Source organism: Ochotona curzoniae, unplaced genomic scaffold (assembly GCF_017591425.1).
Source record: "Ochotona curzoniae isolate NIBS_2020 unplaced genomic scaffold, NIBS_Ocur_1.0 contig_4071, whole genome shotgun sequence".
Taxonomy (NCBI): domain Eukaryota; kingdom Metazoa; phylum Chordata; class Mammalia; order Lagomorpha; family Ochotonidae; genus Ochotona; species Ochotona curzoniae.
In genome coordinates, this window is record NW_024466111.1 from 48013 (window position 1) to 69762 (window position 21750).

At 45.7% G+C, this 21750-nt stretch overlaps 1 protein-coding gene and 1 non-coding gene across 2 annotated transcripts; both read right to left on the minus strand.

The window, feature by feature from the left end:
• Positions 1–2422: 2422 nt before the first annotated feature.
• On the minus strand, positions 2423–2529 carry LOC121159188. Its single transcript, XR_005884318.1, has one exon. It is a non-coding gene; the product is annotated as a U6 spliceosomal RNA (small nuclear RNA).
• A 2472-nt stretch (positions 2530–5001) lies between these two features.
• Positions 5002–10506, minus strand: LOC121159187 (SLAM family member 9-like; the record flags this gene model as incomplete). The annotated part of the gene is made up of 5 exons (XM_040984168.1): positions 5002–5236; positions 5491–5576; positions 5769–5912; positions 8441–8737; positions 10123–10506. Coding segments are annotated over 5 exons (914 nt in total), but the record flags the coding sequence as incomplete, so codon positions are not given.
• Positions 10507–21750: the final 11244 nt, after the last annotated feature.

Below are 21750 nucleotides of genomic sequence, written 5' to 3' on the forward strand. Positions count from 1 at the left end.
CAAGTCCATCTTTCTACTACTTCAGTATGTCCTGACATACTGATAGGTATGAACAATGTTAGAAAGTCTGGCATTGTATTGTCAAGATATATTTGACAGTTTCATTGAGAGTCCATCTTTTATTTGGGAGTAGAGATGCCTGCTACAATGTATCTTCACTTCTTGGTATGCTAGTCTCCATTGTACAGCTCCTCTAGAATATAAGTATGTATGTATACTCACTCTCTCTTTCTCTCTCTCTCTCTTCTTCATCTGCCTTTAAAAAATAAACAGACACATCTTTAAGAGAGAGAAGAGAGAATACAGACTTTAGGATCTGATTACCAGACTAAATCCCAGATTTGGCATTTATTAGCTATTTATTTATCTGTAAGTTTAATATTTAATTAGACTACAGTTTCCTGGGAAAAGCAGTGGAATCTACATGTTAACATCTCCACCTTACACTTGTTGCTTTTTCTATCAGTTTGTCTTTAGACCAAAGCTCCTAAAAATGGACCCTGCCTCACATCCCTCATAGTGCAATGGAGAGAATCAGAGGAGGGAGGAGAGAGGACACTAGGAGGAGAGTGCAGGGTTTTATTCACCCATTTTATTGGGGGGTGGGAAGGAGAAAATCAAAAAAGAAGAGGGAGAGAGTGATAGAAATTATCATTCACTGGTTGTGTCTCCTAAATACATGCAACAGACAGAGTTAAGCCTGGAATAAGCAATCTGGGTCTCCCATAGGGATGGCAAACCCAAGTATGAGTCATCAATTGCTGCCCCCAAGGTGTGCGTTAGCAGGAAGCTGAATCTGAATACGAAGAGCCACAACCAGACCCGGGCACTCCAAAGTAGGCCAGACTGTCTCAACTGGCCACATAACTACTGTTGGTATGCGCTTTTTTTTTTTGTAGAGATTTATTTATTTTGATTGGAAAGTCAGATATACAGAGAGGAGGAGAGACAGAGAGGAAGATCTTCCATCCGATGATTCATTCCCCAAGTGGCCGCAATGGCTGGAGCTGAGCCAATCTGAAGCCAGGAGCAAGGAGCTCTTCCAGGTCTCCCACGCTGGTGCAGGGTCCCAAGGCCATGGGCCATCCTTGACTGCTTTCCCAGATCACAAGCAGGGAGCTGGATGGGAAGCAGGGCCACTGGGATTAGAACCGGTGCCCATATGAGTTCTCAGGCATTCAAGGTGAGGACCTTAACCACTTGCACCATCGCTGTTGGTGCACTTTTAATTGGAGTTGGGAAGCAGTCAAGATTGACCCTACTAATAGGATGACATTTGGACAAAACCAAAATACCCGCAAGAAACAAGACATGCAGAACCTGGAGAAAAAAATTCCAACCAGAAGAAAAGGTTTTGAGGTAGGAGCAACCCTGGAAAATTAAAGCAACGACAAAAGCCTAGTGTCTTACACAGGATCAAGGGAGGAGTGAAGCATAAAATACGCAGGGCCTGGCAGGTGAAAAGGAAGCCATAGTAAACTTCAGAATAAAGGGTGACATGAAGCAACTTCAATTTTGAAAGGATCCTGGGGGATACTATTTTGATAGTAAGTATAAAGTCTCAGAACAACAACAGGAGTCTATGAGGCTGCTGTAATTGTGTTGGAGAGTAATAGTAGTGGTACTGAACCAGGCAGGGTGGTGATGAGTACAGAGATTATCCTTTACCTACCATTTCAGTTACCCTAATAAGCCATGGTCTGAAAATACTGCATGGAAAATTTCAAAAGAACTATTCATCACTTTCAACTTGTACATTATTCAGATTGCATAATGAAATCCACCATCCTGCTGCTTCTTGCGTAAGATGTGATTCATCCCTTTGTCCAGCATATCCACCCTCATCATCACAACCATTCTGGAAGTGAGCCAGCAAACAAAGATCAATCTGTGTCTCCCTGTCTATATATAACTTGGCCTTTAAATAGGTAAATAGAGACCTGGGGACAGGGTTCCTGGTGAGACTCTGGTCCCCTAGCTTGAATCTCTTTTTTTGTTATTATTATTAATTGCATTGCATTATGTGACACAGTGTTATAGGCACTGGGATTCCCCCCACCTCTCCCCGAACCGTCTCCCCCTTGTGGATTTCTCCACCTTGCTGCATTACCACAGTTCAAATTCAGTTGAGGTTCATTCATTGGAAGTATTCACCCAGCATAAAGTCCAGCATCTTATTATCCTAGTGAGTTCAACGATTTCTTGTTGAGACCATCTCTGGTCTGAAGGTAAAGCCAGCAAAGTATCGTCCCAATCAATTAAAAGCCCCAACATAACATCAACAACAATTTACAACATTATGGCATTAATTGACATGGTATTGATTAACCAACATGTTAATAGGCAAATGCAGGTTCTCAACTTCATCCTGTGACTTCTTCATAGACATTTCAATTTTGGTTTATATTCAACCAGGTTCTATAAAAATGTGGAACGTTTCACGAGTTTGCATGTCATCCTTGCACAGGGGCCATGCTAATCTTTTCTGTATCGTTCCAATTTTAGTATATGTGCTGCCAAAGCGAGCACCCCTAGCTTGAATCTTTTGACTGGAATGCATGCAGCCAGGCCAGTGAGCCTCAGGGATGTGGGTGCCTAGCAGGACTTTGGGTCAGGTGGCCCAGGAGATAATGGCACCTAGCAAAGCCCTCAGACAGCCCAGCAACCTGCTCTGTGATCTTGGGGTATAGTCTTACAGGGGGTGTAGGGGATGGCACAGATGGAGCAAGCAGGAACTTAAGGGTTCTTGTGCAGGTGAGGAATAGACTAATGAGGAGCTTCCATAGACAAGGCCACCGTACTTACAGGTAATGGAGGGGGCTGAGACCAAGCAATTTGGAGGGAGAAATGGGAAGACCTTTTAGGATCAGATCAAAGTATTAGCACACACGGGATACCTGAGTTGGGCTAATTAGCAATAGCCCTCACTGAATATCACTCAATGGCACACACTAAAATTAAGGCTGGGGGCCTCTCTGGCAGGGCTGGATCACAGTACTCACCAGTGAGAGTCAGAACAGCAGATAGGTAATGTTAGGCTGGGCCGTGACACTAATCAGCATGTGAGAGATTCAGGTCTAGAGGCAGAATCTGTGAGGGTTGTATGTAGACTCATCCCTGTGGAACATCAATCTCTGTTGGCACATGCAAGATTTGAGGCTGGGAACAAGCCTGGTTGGGGAGTTACGGGAATGCCCTGGCTGGGTTGTGGTTCCCACTGGTGAGTACCAGGGCCAGAGTGGGGGCAGCGTTGTGGGTTGAACATGGCTACAGTCTCCTTTGGTTTCGGTGTGGACTAGGTCTGGGGCGCGCCAGACTGTGTTAGACTCAGTGCCCACTGAAACTCATGAGAGGCAAGGTAGCTAGAATGGGATGGTCAAAGTCTTGGCTCCAACTGATCCATGTGCAGGGTGTGGCTGGGCTATAACACCCAATAGTAAGAACCGGAATGGGTGTGGACCAGTTAGGACTCTACCAAGCCAGACTGCAGCACCCTCAGGTGGATGCCAAAGAGAGGCAAGTCATGACAGTCTGGGGCTAGTGGATGCTGGTCCATGAACCCTGGGAGCAGGGAGTCTGACATGGCCTGGGTTACCTGGCCTGAGTTGTTGGGCCCACCTGCATGGTCAGTGCCAGGTCTGTGAGTTCCGAGGAAAGGGGGTAATGAGGGACCTGGGTCACCTGTCCAGGTCCTTGGGCCACCTGCACAGTGGACGTTGGGTCCATGAGCTGCACATGCACTCGCACGTGCACGCGCACACACACACACTGCTCAAGAGAGCTCATGAAAAATCAGCACAGGTATCTTTTTTTTTTTTTTTTGACGATTTTTTTTGTTGTTGTTGTTGCTTACATTGTATTATGTGATACAGTTTTATAGGTGCTGGGGATTCCCCCCACCCCTCCCATACCCCTCCCCCCAGGGTGGATTCCTCCACCTTGTTGCATAACCATAGTTCAAGTTCAGTTGAGATTCATTGCTTGCAAACACATGCCTAGCATAAAGTTCAGCGTCTTATTGTCCAGATAAGTTCAGTGGCCTCTTGGGGAGACCTTCTATGGTCTGAAGATAGGTCTAACAGAGTAAAGATCCGGTCAGTTAAAAGCCCCAACAAGGCCTCAGTATCAATATACAACATTATGGAATTAATTGACATAGTATTGGGCAAACAATATGTTAAAAATAATGCAAGTTCCCTTCTTCGAAACATCTGGGTTGAGACAGTATCAATGACAGGTTCAAAAAATAACAAACAACCAAACAAAAAATTACAGGTTAAATCAAGGCAAACATGTGGTATCTAATCTTTTGGGATTCGCTCATTTCCCTTAGCATTATAGTTTCCAGTTGTGCCCATTAAGATTTATTTTTTATTATGTTTTTATTGGAAAGGCGGATATACAGAGAGGAGAGACAGAGAGGAAGATCTTCCGTCCAATGATTCACTTCCCAAGTGAGCACAACGGCAGATGCTATGCCAATCCGAAGCCAGGAGCCTCTTCCGGGTCTCCCATGCGGGTGCAGGTTCCCAAAGCTTTGGGCCGTCCTCGACTGCTTTCCCGGGCCACAGGCAGGGAGCTGGAAGGGAAGCGGGGCTGCCGGGATAGAACCAGCACCCATATGGGATCCCGGGGGTGCAAGGCAAGGACCTTAACCACTTGTGCCACCGTGCCGGGCCCCAGCACAGGTATCTTCAGCCACTTGTTTGTAGGCTCCCAATCATCCAGGTTCGCTCCATTATCTTCAACTAAGAATCTAGAATCCAGCCCTCCTATTAGTCAGCACCTCTGTCATGTCTCCATGCCAGTGCTCATGTTCCCACCAGGATGTGCTCCAGTGACCCAGCAGACAGTGAGGATCAGCAATGTTCAAAGTCAGGTAGGTCCTCTTGTGGAAAGGCTTCTGGTGTCAAAATGGAGAAGAAAGAGCTCACGCCTTTCTTCTTCCTGAGTGTGACAGCAGCTTGAGGCTGTGGCAGAGAACGTGACAGGCTCTGGGAGCCTTGGAGTCATGGCCACCAGACCAGGATAAGGCAGACCAGGACACCTGCTGTTGGACAGGAGCTAGAAAAACCAGAGGCCTACCGGCATAAGGCTCAGTGTGCAGGTGCTCAGAGGGGCCAGGCTCTGCTTCCTCCACTCAGATGATCTTCATGGGCTGGCCTGGGTTATGGACCTTACTGTAGATGGTCATGACAGATTCTTTCTCTTCCAGATGTTGCTCACCTTCACACTAGAAATGCAAGGCAGAGGGTAAGTGGAAGGGCTGAGAAATAGAGAGGCCCCGAGGGACCTGCCCATGAACTTGTGCTGGTTGTGTTTTTTCCAAAGCACTAGGCACCCTAGTGGCAAGTTGCAAATTTCTTTTTATAAAACTGTTGACATCATTAACCACTGAGAAAAACAGCAGGTGTCTGGTCTGGGAAAGCCCATGGTTAAGCCGTGAGAGGCTCGTGAGTGTCCACTCTGACCACCACCCCCAGCTCTCACCTTGCCTCCCTGGGTCTCCTGCTGCGTCAACTGTACATAGTCAATATCGTCATCATTAGTCCCATGGTCTTCCTGCAAGGCAGCACCTGAGTCATCCACAGACTAAAGATTGGTTTTGTGCCTGGGAAACTGTAAACCTCCCCATGCCATTGACCCCAACTGCATAGTCAACCCCAACAGCTTCTCTGCAGGGCTCATCCAGCGCAACATCATACAGGTGTAGGGACCACCAGTGGGGGAGGAGAGGAGCTGGAACTTCAAGGAGAAGGGAAACTTGCCTCCTTCAGTCTCTTTCTCCTTTATGCTCTTTTTCTTCTTTCCACGTTTCTTCCAAAGGACTATCCCAGCGACCAGGAGCAGCACAATCAGAAGTGTCACGACAATGACTGTCGTGATGTTAGCCTGTCCATGTGACTCTGTTTCTCTCACAAGGAAAGAGTAAACAAAGGATGAGACAGGAGAAAAGTTGAGATAACTATTGCCAGGGGAGATGAAGTGGAAAAGCAGGTGGAGAAGTTGGAAGGGACCTGCTGGTTCAGAAACTGAGGGCAGAGGAGCATAAGAGAGCCATTCACCAATCACCAAGCTCCTGCCTGATGGCAGAAGCTGAGATGCACAAAGCAGGGATTCACCTTGGGAGAAGCTTATCACCAGGGAGGGAAAGCTGAGAAAACACTGACGGGTCCCAGACAGAGTGTGACTGCAACACAGGTGAGTGTGTACTGGTTTTTGTATGTTTGCTTGATTTTGAGAGATTATGTTGAATCACTTCCCACATACCCACAGTTCCCACTGCTGGGAACATCCAAGCCTTCAATATGGATGGCAGGTACCTAGTTACTTGAGCCATCACCTGTTGCCCTCCAAAGTGAAAAGCCTGAATTGGGAACCAAAGCCAGGAATTCAAGTAAATAAAACATACATCATGAAGCAGCCATTTAACCACTAGGAAAAATGCCCACCCTACGACAGCTTTCACACTTTTGCTAGTGCTTTAGGGAAGGCTTTGGACTTTTCGAATACACAGGCTACAACAGGCTAGTAAGTAAATGTTTCCATTTGGAAAGTGTATGTGTCAAAATGTCAGGGCTGAAGTGACCAGTTTAGAAGGACTATCAAGGGAGCAGCCATGATAAACTCAGAAGGTAGTGATAGGAGTTCAAGTCCAGAGGATCTTATGTCATGGTAAGTGTTTGACTTAAGGATGGAAGTGTGGAGAAGATGTACTTAATGGTCTTGCTATGTCAAATCCCTCCAGCAGCTCTTGAGGGTGGGAGGAGGGCGGGAAAGGGGCAGACGTGAGGGAGTTAGAGAGAGAATGACATCCATTCAGTGTACTGGGTCATCCATTCATTCAATGAAGTACCATTTATGAGCAAATATGATCAGAAATTCATTTTAGAATTAAAATTCTAGAGGGTCTGGCATGATTGCTCAATGCCTAAATCCTCACCTTTTGTGTACCTGGATCTCATATGGGTACCAATTTAGGTCCTGGCTTCTCCACTTCCCATCCAGCTCCTTGCTAATGGCTTGGGAAAGCAATGGAGGATGTCCCAAGGAATTGGGACCCTGCACCCATATAAGAGACCCTGAAGAAGCTTCCTGGTTCTTGGCTTCAGACCAACTCAGCTCTGGCCTTCACAACCATTTAGGAAATAGACCAATGGACAGAAGATCTTTCTCTCTTTCTCTCATTCTCTCCATAAATCTGATCTGCTTTTCCATAAACAATAAATAAATCCTAAAAATGAAAAAAGGGAGAAATGTTAGGGCCAGTTGTGATGACCAGATAGGCTAATCCTCCACCTGCAGTGTCAGCATCTCATTGGGCAATGGATCATGTCCCAGCTTCTCCACTTCTCATCCTTCTCCTTTTTTATACCTAGGAAAGCAACAGAACATGGCCCAAATCCTTAGTACCCTGCACCCACATGAGAGAACCAAAAAGACTCCTGGACCTGGCTTCAGAATGCTTTAGCTCTGACCATTGTAGCAATGTGAGGAATGATCCAGTGGATGGAAGATCTCTGTCTCTCCTTCTCTCTGTAAATTTGTCTTTCAAATAGAAATAAACATTTTAAAAAGACTTTTTTAAAAAGAGAAAAGATATTCAAGGTAGAAAAAGACATGACCCCTTCTCTTAAGGCATTAGGTCCACAGGAAAATCAAATTCATGAAAGAATTATATTACTACTTCACCCAGGTTGACCCTGTGCAACTCCTTATAAGAAGTACTACCGTATTGTAAATTGTTGTTGATGTTATGTTGGGGCTTTTAATTGATTGGGACGATACTTTGCTGGCTTTACCTTCAGACCAGAGATGGTCTCAACAAGAAATCGTTGAACTCACTAGGATAATAAGATGCTGGACTTTATGCTGGGTGAATACTTCCAATGAATGAACCTCAACTGAATTTGAACTGTGGTAATGCAGAAGGTGGAGAAATCCACAAGGGGGAGACGGTTCGGGGAGAGGTGGGGGGAATCCCAGTGCCTATAACACTGTGTCACATAATGCAATGCAATTAATTTTAAAAAAAAAAAAAGCACTACCTTAAAAGCTCACCATAGCTGGACACTGTCAGTGAACTACAGCAAGCAGTTCATGGTGAAATGTGCGAGTGAGACCAACAACACTGACAGAGGAGCATCAGACAGAGAACCCATCAGAGAGTCATAGGAAGTCACATCCCAGAGACAACACAGATGATTGAAACAAATGCAAGCAACAGTTTTTTTCTCAAGACAACTTGCATCCACAAGGTAAAAAGGGCTGGGGAAGAGACAGTCCAACAGGCCTCTATAGATGAGAGAATTTTAACAGCCAGTAGGATGTGACTCCATGCTTCTGAGATGAGTATAAAAGTAAGAGAGGGTGTTGCTTGATATGACAGAGAGAAAAGTCATGAAACCTCAGACCCCAGGGCCCACTCAATTATACTCACTTTGGACACAGATATCATCAAGCTCCAAGGTGGCAGTCTTCTGGTCCACCGGGTTGCTGACCACACAGCTGAGGCTGGCTTTGGGCTGACTCATGGGGAGACTCACATCCAGGGTCCAGGAGGTGGGGGCTGGCCACAGTGTCCTTCCATTCTTCAGCTCCCTGTTCAGGCCTGTGCTTTCCCAGGTCACATTCAGGTCCTCAGTGGCATCTGTGACACTGCATTCCAGGGTGATGTTGCACCAGCCTGACATTAAGGATGGTGACTTGGCCATGAGGTGAGGAACAGGCACTGGCTCTGGGGCAGAGGGAGACAGAAGCTTGGGGTCTCAGCTGTGTGTAGTCATCACAAGCAGCATATTCTCACCATAACCTCACTGAGCCCAGACACTGGCCTGTGAGAAATGCGGAAGCGCATCACAGACAAAACACAATTTTCAAATACTAAACATTGAGCAAATCACAATAGGGGCAGCAGCAATTGAGTTCACAGCCAGATCTAACTGAGACACTAGAACAGTATAGACTAAATTCCATTTTCATGGGCCCATGGTTTCGAGGAGAGTGCATTCATTCCAGCAAGGCAGAAGTGATTGAAGCAAAAGCTGCCATGATGCCTGGGAAAGCACAACCCTTCTGAGAGAGGAAAACAGGGCAGCACTGGTAGGCCAAGGAAAGGTCCCATTTGTGGGTGATGCCGTGGTGGTGACAGGGATGACAGATCCAAAGTAGGGAAAAATATGCAACTAGGCTTGTAGAACAGACAAGAAGAGAATGGAGCATGTTCTCAAGCTCTTCTAGAAATCATATGGGATTCAAGTTGCCATATCAATTACTATTTGTGGCAGGATATTTCACAATGAGGAGAGGATTTGAAGGGAAAAAAAATAGGTGAAAACTGGGTTGCCTAGAAAATATTCCCAGTGTGAAGTTTCTCCCACAGTAACTAAGGATTTCATAACTAATTTCTGGAGTGTGTGTGAGTGAGGTGTGAGCCAGGCTGAGGGAAGGGGAGGGGACAGGTAGGCCTTAGGTACATGGGGGCTCTACATGTGATAGCAGCACAGTAGCCTGAGTAACGTCCAAGTCATCATCCTCAGATCATGTGAAGATGCAAGGTCCATGACAAAGGGAACTGGAGATAGCAAATAAGGATATTGGCACCGTGGGGTAATGATTAGTAAAAAGAACAACATTTCAGAGAATGCAAAGTGAGGCCTCACCCACACTGGCAGGTTTGCATAAAGAAAAGGACCACGCCCCAAGTTATGGCAACAGCCTACAGGACAGGGAGAAAGGCAAGAAAGGGATTCTCCTTCACAGCCCTACATCACTCAGGTATAACACAGCGCTCTGCTGTGTTAAGACACTACTGCTCACAATCTTTAAAATAATAATAAAAAATACAGAAATGAAGTAACCACAATGCTATAAAGAAAATTACTACTATTTCAAAAGCCCCAGTTTTCAAATGTTATAATTTCTTCTCATAAAACACTGGGGTGATTCTCCCCACTTATGGGTCTCTGCTCTGCTGACTGCTGGTAGTGGCACACACTGTGATCAGAGACAAATGCACACTCACAACACTGCCTGGTGAGATCTGCACAGCAGGCCTAGGACACGTTCCTGGGCAAAAGCAGGAGGAGATATGCCAGAACACAGATGGGGGCAGTCACTTACCATAGACAGAGAGCTGGAAAAACTGATTATATGATAATCCTGATGTGTCTCTGACCTCAGCCTTGTACTGCCCGCTGTCTTGAAAGGTCAAATTCTCAATCATAAGGGAAGTGACATTGGGCACTTGAATCCTCCCTTTGAACTTGTCCTGAAGGCCAAGCCATTTGTGAGAATCTGGTCCACTATTGACTCGCAGGAAGAATCTGTACTCTGACCCAGAACTAAACAGCCAAGAGATCTCCTCCAGCATCTCTTCTGACTTCGGGATCACATGGAACCACACGGAATCAGCTCGCATCCTCTTCACAGGAGAGTGGACACCACCAGGATTCACAACTCCAGAGCCTTGAGCTTCAGGACTGTTGGCCAAGGTGCTGCCGATGCCTAGGGAATTGGAAAAAGGAAATGAGGGCATTTTCTCAGCAAATACAAATGAGAAAAGCAGAATTTTCCATTTTAATCAAAACCATCAAAACAATCCCGTAATTTTAGAAAGACAACCTTAAGCAGTGCATTGGAAGCTATTCTGTAATCTATTGCTGGTTCCAAAGGAGCATGCCCTTGAACAGCTGCCATCCTCTTGTAACGTTCAATATCCTTCGCTGCATCATAATGACAGTGTGAACTGCATCAGATCATCGATGCAGATTTCTCAACACACAATGAGAGCATAATTGAGAACTCCACTTCTGAAAGAGCCTCAGGATCCTTCACTCCTCACAGACACACTTGGATACAATCCCCTCCCTAGAGAGTGGCTGCACTCTCTAGGTGAGAATATAGCAAATGGGACTCCAGGGGTGCAAAACTGTGACATTGTGTCTCCCTTGCACTCTCTTTCTCCTTCTGGTTCTGAGGGTTAACTGCCATGCTGGGAGCTAACCCAGGATGAGGCCCATAAGGCCAGGCAATGAGGGCAGTCTCAGGCCAACAGTTGGTGAGGGACTGATGAATGTTCTTCTGTGTTGTGTGCTGTCCACAGAGACAAGTATGAAGACAAACACGACCACTGTACCTAAGTACATCCTGAATGTAGTGCTCAGAAAAACAGCTTGCTCTTTCCATGAGGGAAAGAGGATAAGTGGACTTGCCAAGGGACAAGCTTGCAAACCCTTCCCCATAGGGAGTGGGTACCATCTTGAGGTTGTCTCATGAGTAACTGAGGGACTTTCTGCAAACTGCCTTGCACACCTAGTTTCCACACAGTAGGAGGAGCAATGCCGTTTTTCAGCAAGAGGTCTAAGAACAAAGGCACTGTAGCCACTCTCATTGACAGAGGCAGAGGAAGGCAAGAGCAGGTGGAGGAACGGGAAGAGGAAGAATCAACCATCCTGGCCCAGCACTGTGGCCTAGCAGCTACAGTCCTTGCCTTGAACACACCAGGATCCCATATGTGCATGGGTTCTAACCCTGGCAGCCCCGCTTCCCTTCCAGCTCACTGCCTGTGGCCTGGAAAAAGAGTCGAGGATAGCCCAAAGCCTTTGGATTCTGCACCTGCGTGGGAGACCTGGAAGAAGTTGCTGGCTCCTGGCTTCATGTCGGCTTAGCTTTGATCATTGCACCCACTTGGGGAGTGAATCAGCAGACAGAAGATTTACAAAAATAATAATCAACCTGCTGTTGAGGACAGAGGAGGTTCCTGGCTCCTGGTTTCAGATCTGTGCAGCACCGGCCAATGCAGCCACTTGGGGAGTGAATCATTGGACAGAAGATCTTTCTCTCTGTTTCTCCTCCTCTATGTATATCCTCCTTTCAAATAAAAATAAGTAAATCTTAAAAAAAAAAAGAACAAAGGATTGCCCCAGATTTGTCCCTGTGACCATACCAAGGGACCCTATGTGCATATCACCCATGTCACACACATAGTTCAGCGCAGCCAGCAGGTGTAGCTTCTGAACGATGCAGGGGCTTCTTAGGGGAATTCTCTTCTCATAAGGCAGAGTTAACACTTGTTTAAATTCTGCATGATGTTTCTTTGAGCCAACCTGTGGTATACTTTGTAAAACTACCATCTGTAACATCAGAACTCCACATAGACACTAGCTCAAGTCCTGGTTACTTCCCCATCCAGCTCCCTGCTAGTGTGTCTAGGAAAGCATCAGAGAATGGCCCAAGAGTTTGCACCCTTACAGCTATGTGGAAGATCCAGAAGAAGCTGCTAATTCCTGGCCTAGAATCTGCTGCTGTTTAGAGAGTTAACGAGTGAGGATGATTTTCTCTCTCAAGAAGCAAGATGGTGGGATAGGGTAAGGACACATTGAAACAGAGAAACATTACCCAGTGTGAAGCAGAAAGAACAAATTCCAGGAAACAGGACAGGAGAAACAACAACAGAGGGGCACCTGGAAACTGACAGAAACAGGAAAACACAGACACAACAGTGTGGTGTTGCAGTGACTGATACTCCAGAATTCAGCGAGCAGTGATCTGAACTGCAGCAGCCAGAACTCCACCAGCAACAACGTGGGAAGGGGCGTTCACCGGGAGCTCAGGAGGTGAACCCAGACAAAGAACTGCTCATCCTGCTGGTCTCTTTGATTTGATCAGGAGCAGACACAGAACAGCATACTCCAGATGGGCAGTGCAGGTATAGAGTGGATTTCACAACCCAGTGCACCTCCTAGAGCCAAATCGAGCTTCATTTTGTACAGTGTGGAAAAACTTTTAAGACTGCAGGGATAACAGTGAACTGCGCATGTGCTGAGCTTGGCGAGAACTCACTGAGCTCAGTGGATTGCACTGGTCCCACAGGGAAAAAAAATACTGATTACGGCATCGTACAGGTCAAAATAGGTCCGGGTGACCCTCTGACCTAATGGCCAGCAGGTTCCAGCAAGATCACTACCAACAACCTAGCTATATAGGACTCCTGATGTCTCCCTAATCCTGGGACCTGCTCCAACTGGAAGTGGAAGAAAGGTTGTACAGACAACAGTGCAGCCTCAACATGATATCACAGGAGGTGGAGAGTGGTGAGTCAGGAGCTAGGACTACAGAGACAGTGGAGGAAATCTAACATAAGAACCCAGACCTGGAACTTGCTGGAGGGAGTGGCACAATTGGCTGCAAGCAAAGAGCTGTGTACCAATTACAATAAGTAAAATCAACTGTAGACCTGTGGGTGACACAGCTTAGAAACCTGCCTCTGGGCCCGGAGCGGTGGCGCAAGTGGTTAAAGGTCCTCGCCTAGCACGCCCGGGATCCCATATGGGCGCCGGTTCTAATCCCGGCAGCCCCGCTTCCCTTCCAGCTCCCTGCCTGTGGCCTGGGAAAGCAGTCGAGGACAGCCCAAAAAGCTTTGGGAACCTGCACCCGCGTGGGAGACCCAGAAGAGGCTCCTGGCTTCGGATCGGCATAGTATCGGCCCGTTGCGCTCACTTGGGGAGTGAGTCATCGGACGGAAGATCTTTCTCTCTGTCTCTCCTCTCTCTGTATATCCGCCTTTCCAATGAAAAAATAATAAAAATAAATCTTTAAAAAAAAAAAAAAAGAAAGAAAGAAACCTGCCTCAAGGAGAAGAATCTGTTAACCAGAAGTACAATGACAAGAAGCAAAAGAAAAGACAGAAGCACAATGAATACACAATGAATACTGAAGACTCCCCTGTAAAAGAGCAAAACCCTGTGCCAACCTCAGAGTTCACTGAGGAAGACTTCGAGAAAATGAGGGATACAGAATTCAAAACACTTGTTATAAAACTTTTTATCAACAACGAGAAGCACATAAAGCAGGCATTCAAGGAATTTAAGGAATTTGTCACACTGGAAATAAATCAAATGAAAGCTGATATGAAGAAACCAATGGAGCAAACAAAAAGTACAGTGGAGAGTCTCCAAAATAGAACAAAGGAGTCAGAAGAAAGAATATCAGAATTGGAAGATATTTCCTGTCACCAAGGGGAAACAAATAAAAAGCTGGAAGCAGAACTGGGTCAAGCTAAAAAAATTATTCAAGAGTTGAAAGACACTATTAAAAGGCCTAAAACACGAGTTATGAGAGTCCTAGAAGGTGCAGAAAGAGAAGCTGGGTTTACAAATGTGTTCAACGGAATAATAAAGGAAATTTTCCCTAAACTGGGGAAAGCATTGGGAAACAACATCCAGGAGGGGCACAGAACTCCCAATAGGGTTGACGAAAAGTGATCTTCACTGTGACACCTGATAACCAAGCTCCTTTGGTCGAACATTAGGAAAAGATCCTTAAAAGTGCATGTGAAAAAAATCAAATGACATATAAAGGAAGGCCAATTAAACACACAGCTGACCTCTCACAGGAAACTCTACAGGCCAAAAGAGAATGGAGCAACATATTCTAGCTTCTAAAAAAAAAAAAAATTTGGTGGCCCATGTAACATACCCAGCAAAGATTTCCTTTGTCTTTGAAAATTAAACAAGTTTCTTCCACAGTAAAATCAAGAGTTTGCTTCTTCCAACCTGCCCTACAAATGATACGTAAAGTTGTTCTCTTGACAGAGAAGAGAAATAGCACACACCAAAACCAAAGGCAAATGTGAAGAACATCCCAGTAAAATAACAAGAGAAGACTAAATCAATGAACAACCCATTGCTAAAGTGACAGGACCAAATTACTACCCATTCATATTAACCCTAAATGAAAATAGCTTAAAGTAATCAAATTCAATGGATTAGTAGACTGGATTAAGAAACAAAATGCATCTATTGGTTGTCTAAAAGAGACACATTTCACCAACAAAATCAGCAGAAACTATATCTCATGGATTTTGATTTTTTGTTAGTTTCATCTCTTCAAAACACTTTCATCTCATTAAATCATTCAAGGACTCGTACATCATACAGTAACATCTATTTCTTCAAGAAAGTTCTTGATGTTCTTTTTCATTTCTTCAACTACACATTAGTCATTCGGCATCATATTATTGAACTTCATGGTGTTTCTAATTTTTTTCTTCCTGTTGTTGATTTTCTTTTGCAGCTTTTCATTTAAACGGATGTAATAACTGTGAATGGAGAATATCATATCTAGTAGCATGTTATTTAACTTCATGCTGTTGTCAATTTCTTTTTTCTTCCTGTTGTTGATTTTGTATTGTGACTTTTCGTTTAATGGGATGTACAATAACTGTGTAATGGAGACTATCATCTCCAGATGTGAGGATACAATGCAGTATGCATCTCTACTTCCAGACAAAGATGAACTCCCAACAAAACTGTTTGCTACATCTTGACAACAGGATGCTGAACTCTCTGCCATTGTCCATGCCTGCAATAATGGACATATGACCGTGTATTAAGAACTATACTCTAGTAATGATATTCCTTGTCACCTTGAAAGAACCACTTCCATTCTCAATACCAGAGAGCTAAAAATGAGAACTACCAGGCTTGTTTTCTTCTTTCCTTTACCAATTTCCTTCCTATTATCCTAAAACAAGTGAATATGAAGGTAACATTGTAAGTGTGATTTAATGTGCTTTCAAAAAATACTGTAGACACAGAAAGACCTACATTTTGCTAGCCCAAGGCTGTCACCTTGTGAGGATCCAACCCCTTGATTGGCCAGGCTCATTGCTTGCTCAGCATGTCCTGGTGACAAGTGCTCTCTGATCCAGTTTTCTACCTAAAGTCTCTGCAAGAGCAACTACTGCTTAAAGCTTGATGCAAAAATGACAGTGATGGCAGTATTCTCAAACTCTCAAAGTCAATAGAGTTTATGGTTTCTTCTTACAATAGAGGTTACTGTTGTTGCTTCATTTCCACATGCATGCAAATATCAAATCATACATATGTATTCAATGTGGTATGTGCTTCCCCTAAGACAGACTGTCTCTCAGTCCCTGGCTTTTTGGGGTTTTGTTGTTGTTATTGTTAGTTTTTGTTTTTGTTTTTTCACTCCCAATCCTCTCTGCTTTCTCCCCATCTATTTTGTCTACCCCTGTTTCCCAAGGTCCTGTGATCTATGTTTGCAAAACCCTGTTCCTTTCCACAGTTTCAACATGTTGGTCAGCATGTGGATGCAAAGCCCTGACCTTGGGGAGGCTGCATATATCAATTATAAGGATTGGTGATGTGCAAGTTCCAGATTCTCGTTGACAACCATATAGAAATTTCACTCCAAGGAAATGAGAAACATCTCCCAAACAGTGCATTTGATTTTTTGTTGCTATTGTTGCTCTACCAATCATCAAATCTTTCTGAAAAACTAACACCAAAATAGCAGATATAGTTGTAGACTTAATGGAATTAGACATCATTGCACCATCTCATTAGCAATAGTAGAATTACTCAACTTGGGATAAGACCTGCTAGGAATAAAAACACCAGGGGGCTCTGTGGCTAACTAGAGCTGCTGGCCCTAAAAGAACAGCCTTCAGTGAGTGTGGCTTCCCCTGTGGGCTAGCCCAGAATCCTGGAGCACTGACACTAACTACTCCACATCAAGGTCAGCATCCATCAACCTGGACACTTCACATCCAGAAAACAAGACTGTGGGCCTTGAAGTAGCCACTTCATTTTATTGCTGCTGCTTTTTAAAATTCTTATATTTATGCAAAGTGAACAAATTGTACATATATGACAATACACATTTAGGCCCTTACAGATACTTCCCACCCCAGCCTCCTTCCTGCCACATTCTTCATCCACTCTCTCTCTCTTCCTACTTATTCTTCTTTCTAGTTTTTACAATAATCTGGTTTCACCTCAGCTATATGTTGGCAGTGAAAAACTGGGCAAACGGAGACTCTAAGATGGACAACGTCAATCAGTGGATTCTTCAGCGACCTCATCGTGCTTGGAGTGGCTGAGATTGGCAGCAATTCAGAACTGTTGAACTATCAAAACCACTTGAGCAAGACCCTCGGAGCATGCCCCACATCAGGGACCTGGGATGGGTGGGAGGCTGGGTAGGACTTCTCCCTTAATATCCCCCTTTACCTCAGATACATGAAGGAAACAATATGGAAATAATAGTTTTACCCACTTTCCTGTAGCCCTTGAATTTTTTACCCTAATTAACTATGTAAAGATTGTGAAAAATAAAATTTTAAAAATGGAAAAAAATAAAAACAGATTTTATTTTAATTCTGGAAAAAAAACAATAGTCTGGTTTCACTTTATTTTACAACCTCATGTTTAACACCATATTAGACAAATATATAAAGATAACAACACATTAGCCATTTCTTTTTAAGTTACCTCTTTCCTCCTCACTTTGTGAACCTGGAACTAAAGGCATAATGGTAGTATCCAAGCCCGGGGAACCTGACTACCTCTGACACTGCCCAGCCCAGAGCTCAGGGTGGCTTTGCTTCTTACACTCCTGCGGTATCGATGACACAGAACACCCTCAGTGTATTCAGTCACCCCTGCATCCCTGGGTGCCTTTCCCACTGTCGTGAGGGATTTAGGTATTTCCCCCTGACAGCATGCCTGACCCAGGCTTCTTTGACCTGAGGACCCCAGGGTTGGAATTGCATTTCAGCACAGGGGAAGAAGCAGCACCCAGGGAAGAGAAAGGGCACCGTTTCCATGTGCTATTTAATCAAAGGGAAACATGTTTCAGCATTTCCCAGTGAAACACACACTGAAGAAGGACACAAATTGCATGAGCAGCTGGAAAGGAAGCCTAAAACCACCAGGCCCACCCTCCCCTGCGTCCAGCCCCAGCCCCGAGATGAGCTGCTGGGAGCCGAGTCTACCCACCCCTCTCCTCCGCACCAGAGGCACCTCTCCCAGCTCACACAACACACAGCTGCAGAGACCGCGGGTGGCAGGTTTGGGTGTTTCAGGGTACAAGGAGAAGTGGCTAGTTAAAGTGAAGAACATTTGACATTAGTGGGGACAGAATGAGGAAGGGAAAGAGAGAGTAGGAATTGAGCTGCCTAGACAGACAGCTGGGAGTTGATGCCAGGGTGCATGCTGTCTGAGCAGCAGATAGCGTGCTTTCTCAAGCACCTTGCTGGGGAGATGCAGAGCACCGCCTGTGACCCTGAGAAGGTGGGTAGGGGGTATTCAGTGGGAAACTGCACAGTGCATGGTCTTAGCTGTTTGGAATGTCTCAGATGTGGGACTTTCCAGATCTATCAACATTCCAACATTCCACTAGCCTCTAGATTAACTAGCTCCACACAGTTGTATCAGGCCTGGGAGTTCAGGCCCAGAGTACTAACATCAGGGACCCAGTGAGCTCCAACCGGGGACACCATCTACACCCCTTCTTCTCCAGAGACAACTTACCCAGCTCATGTCTGTTCCTCCATCCAGGAGGCTCAGCCTCCTCCTGGGAAGGCAGCACAGAGAGGCCCCAGACCCTGAGAAGGGTCTCCTTCAGTGTTCCCAGGCTCCCCTGACAATAAATGCTGTCTCTTTCTTTCCAATTCCTGACCACCCAAACCCTAGAGGACTGTGGAACATCTGTCAGTTGGAGTGTCATGGTTTTCTCTTTTTGTGCCTCAGAGTACAAGTCTTCAGAGCCCTGCAGGACACAAGACCCCCAGCCAACCCAGCCCTCCCAACCTCCCTCCCTTCCAGGGAGCCCAGCACTCACTGAGGAGGGGGCTGAGGCACACCAGGAATCCCCAGGCCGATCGGAGAACAGGGGCTCTTAAGCAAAACCCCATAGCAGCTCCTGCCAGCTGTGGAGCTGCAGAGGAAGCTCGGAAAGGGAGGAAGCAAAAAGAGGAAAAACTGTACTCACAAAGGCCATTTGCTCCTCCTCACGCTGGGGGTGGAGCCCCAAGAGGAGTGACAGACCCTTCAAGCAACCACCAGCCTTTAAAACAAAGGCAGATGTGCAATGACCTGATTCCACCATGTGATGACCTTTCAGACAGGAACCCCGCCACCCCATAGATACAGCCAGCGACATTCTCACATACACAACCCCCACCATATCACACACCCTTACATGCTTCCAGGGCTGACCAGAACCAGCCTGTGCCACAGGACACAAAGAGCTTGGCTAGGTCTTCTCCGGAGTCCCCCTCCGGAGCCCAACAAGTCACATTTCTCTTCTTATTTCTAAATTTTCAATCATCAGTTGCCTGAGTAAGAAGCCAGGAGGAGTGGGCCTGGTGGCAGCAGTTGATGCAGTGACACATGCATCCCAGCCTGTTCAGAACCAGCTGCTCCTCTGCAGAGCCAGAACTCAGCCAATGCATCCTGGGAAGGAGCCAGTTATGGCTCGTACATCTGGGCCCCCAATTCCTACCTTGGAAGCCCAGGGAATTTCCTGGAGTTCCTGGTTCTTGGATTCTACCTGGTTAGTCCTGGCCTTTACATGCATTTTAGGAGTAAACCAATGAATGAGTGATCTCCCTATTTCATTCTCTCTCTCTCTCTCCCTCTTTTCTCTTTCCATATTGCTTTGCCTATTGCAAATACAGAAATAACACAAAATAAACAAACAACCTGTTCTTCAAACAATAGGATAGAAAAGGCTGACTCCCCCCACCCCAATGCAAATATTGACATTCCTTGCCTGCTGCCGGCAGCCATCTGGACTTCAGGGCTCAATCTAACAAGTGCCTTCCTCTCCACATGTTCAGATCAATGACATGCCCTACGGACACTTGTCCTGCCCTGCATCAGGAGTGGGGGAGCAGTGGACACATGCACACTCCTCCTGCCCCACACCACACCCCTGGTATACACAGGGCACTGGGGACCTGCACACTCATCCTGTCCACAGCCTCACATCCCTAAAATCACCACAACCTCCAGACTTAGATACATCTGAGAGCTCCTCTTCTCACCACCCTGGTCTTTCCAAAAGTCCAGCCATCTAGTAACCTAAGCTACACCTTCCAAGCCAACCTGTGAAAAAACACAACGCACAACAAAAGCACTATTTGGCACTTAAAGACGTGCCCCCTCTGCCATTTGGCTTCTTGTCCATTGCCAGTAGGACCAGCCAAATAGGAGACATGTCAGGGTCAGAGCAGTGGTGGGTTCTGGAAGAACAAGAGACCAGGAAGTAAGCACATGAGAAGAGGCACTCAGGAACTGACAGCACTTGCAGGGAAGGCTTTGGAGCTCTATGGGACATCATGGGTCACCATGCCAATTTTGTTTAAAAGCAAAACATTGAAATGCCCCATCTGAGACTTGGGATGAAGAAACTTTTATTGAATATCTACTAGGCCCCAGAGGCTTCATAATGCTACTTCAGTCATGCATAATCCACATTAAATTCAATCCTCAAAGTTGTCTATTAAGCATCCTAGTACCTCGTTTTCACAGGAGCATCTTCCATCTAATAACTAGCCCACAGTCCCCATCTCCAACAGCCATTAGGATCACAAGAAGCATCAGCGGGAGCCCAGCTACAGACCTATCCCCAGCAGGAAAGTAGATTCAGAAAATCCCAGGTCAGACGTATGAGACCCAGGAGAAGACAGGAAAGTGCTGACCTAAGAGATGGAAGTAACAGCCTGAGATCTGGAAATCTGCTGCCTGGCAGTTACCAGCAAAGATCCCTGTCAAACCTACTCCCAGGGAACTGTCATGATTTACACTCAGCCATAAACAGCCTTATCTGTGGGCCAGCCTAGGGCTCACCCCAAAGGAGGAACAACTGACCCAGTCTAACTTATCATCAATGACAGGTCATTAACTAACATCATGACTGAGGAAGTAGATAATTCTGAATGTAAACAGTAACCTAATTAAAACCAGAATCAATAACAAAAAGAGCCACCTGCAGGCTGAGTGCCAGGTTCCTGAGCTCCAGAAGTGGGGATCTGTCAGGTCTCAGGTCACCTGGCCCGAGTCCCTTGGACTCACCTGCAAGAATATACCCACCTCAGTGAAAAAAGGTGAAGCAGTGGATGCAGATCCTGATGCACATGGAAAATATGGTAGCCCATTTGGTACCATAGCAGAAGAAGGAAAACAGAGCAAATTAGACAACTACCCCATTCAAACAAGAACAGCAATAATCTGGATGAATGGAGACTTGAGGTTCACTATGTCAGTCAATGGACATTGGGAGGGCTGCATCATCCTTGGGTTAATGAAATCAACAGCATTTCAGAACTATCCAAACCACTTGGGCAAAACCTTTGGAAAATACACACACTGGGACCTGGGTGGATATCAGGGCAGTTCCCCATCCCTGGGTATTGGGACATTTGGAAAGCTGGGTGCGGCTTCTCCCTTTATCTCTCCCCTTCCCCCAGAAACAAGAAGAAAAAATAGCAACTTTGGAAATAATTATTTCACCCACTTATCCCTAACCTATGATCTTCCCACCTTGATCAACTATGTAATCAACATAAAAATTTTTTCTAATTCTTTTTAAAAAGTGAAGACAGGGCCACCACTGTGGTACATCAGGTTAATTTCCTGCTTGCGAGTTCAAATCCCAGCTACTCTGTTCCTGCTCCAGCTTCCTGCCAATGAACCTGAGAAAACATTAAAAGATGATCTAAGATGCTCTGTGCAATGGCTCAGTGGCTAAATCCTTACCTTGCAAACACCAGGATCCTATATGAGCACCAGTTCCAATCCTGACATCTCCAGTTCCAATAGAGCCCCATGTTTATGGCCTGGGAAAATAGCAGAGGATGGCTCAGGTTCTTGGACCCCTGCACCCATGTAGCAGACCAGGAAAAAGCTTCTGGCTTTTGACTTTGGATAATAAATATGG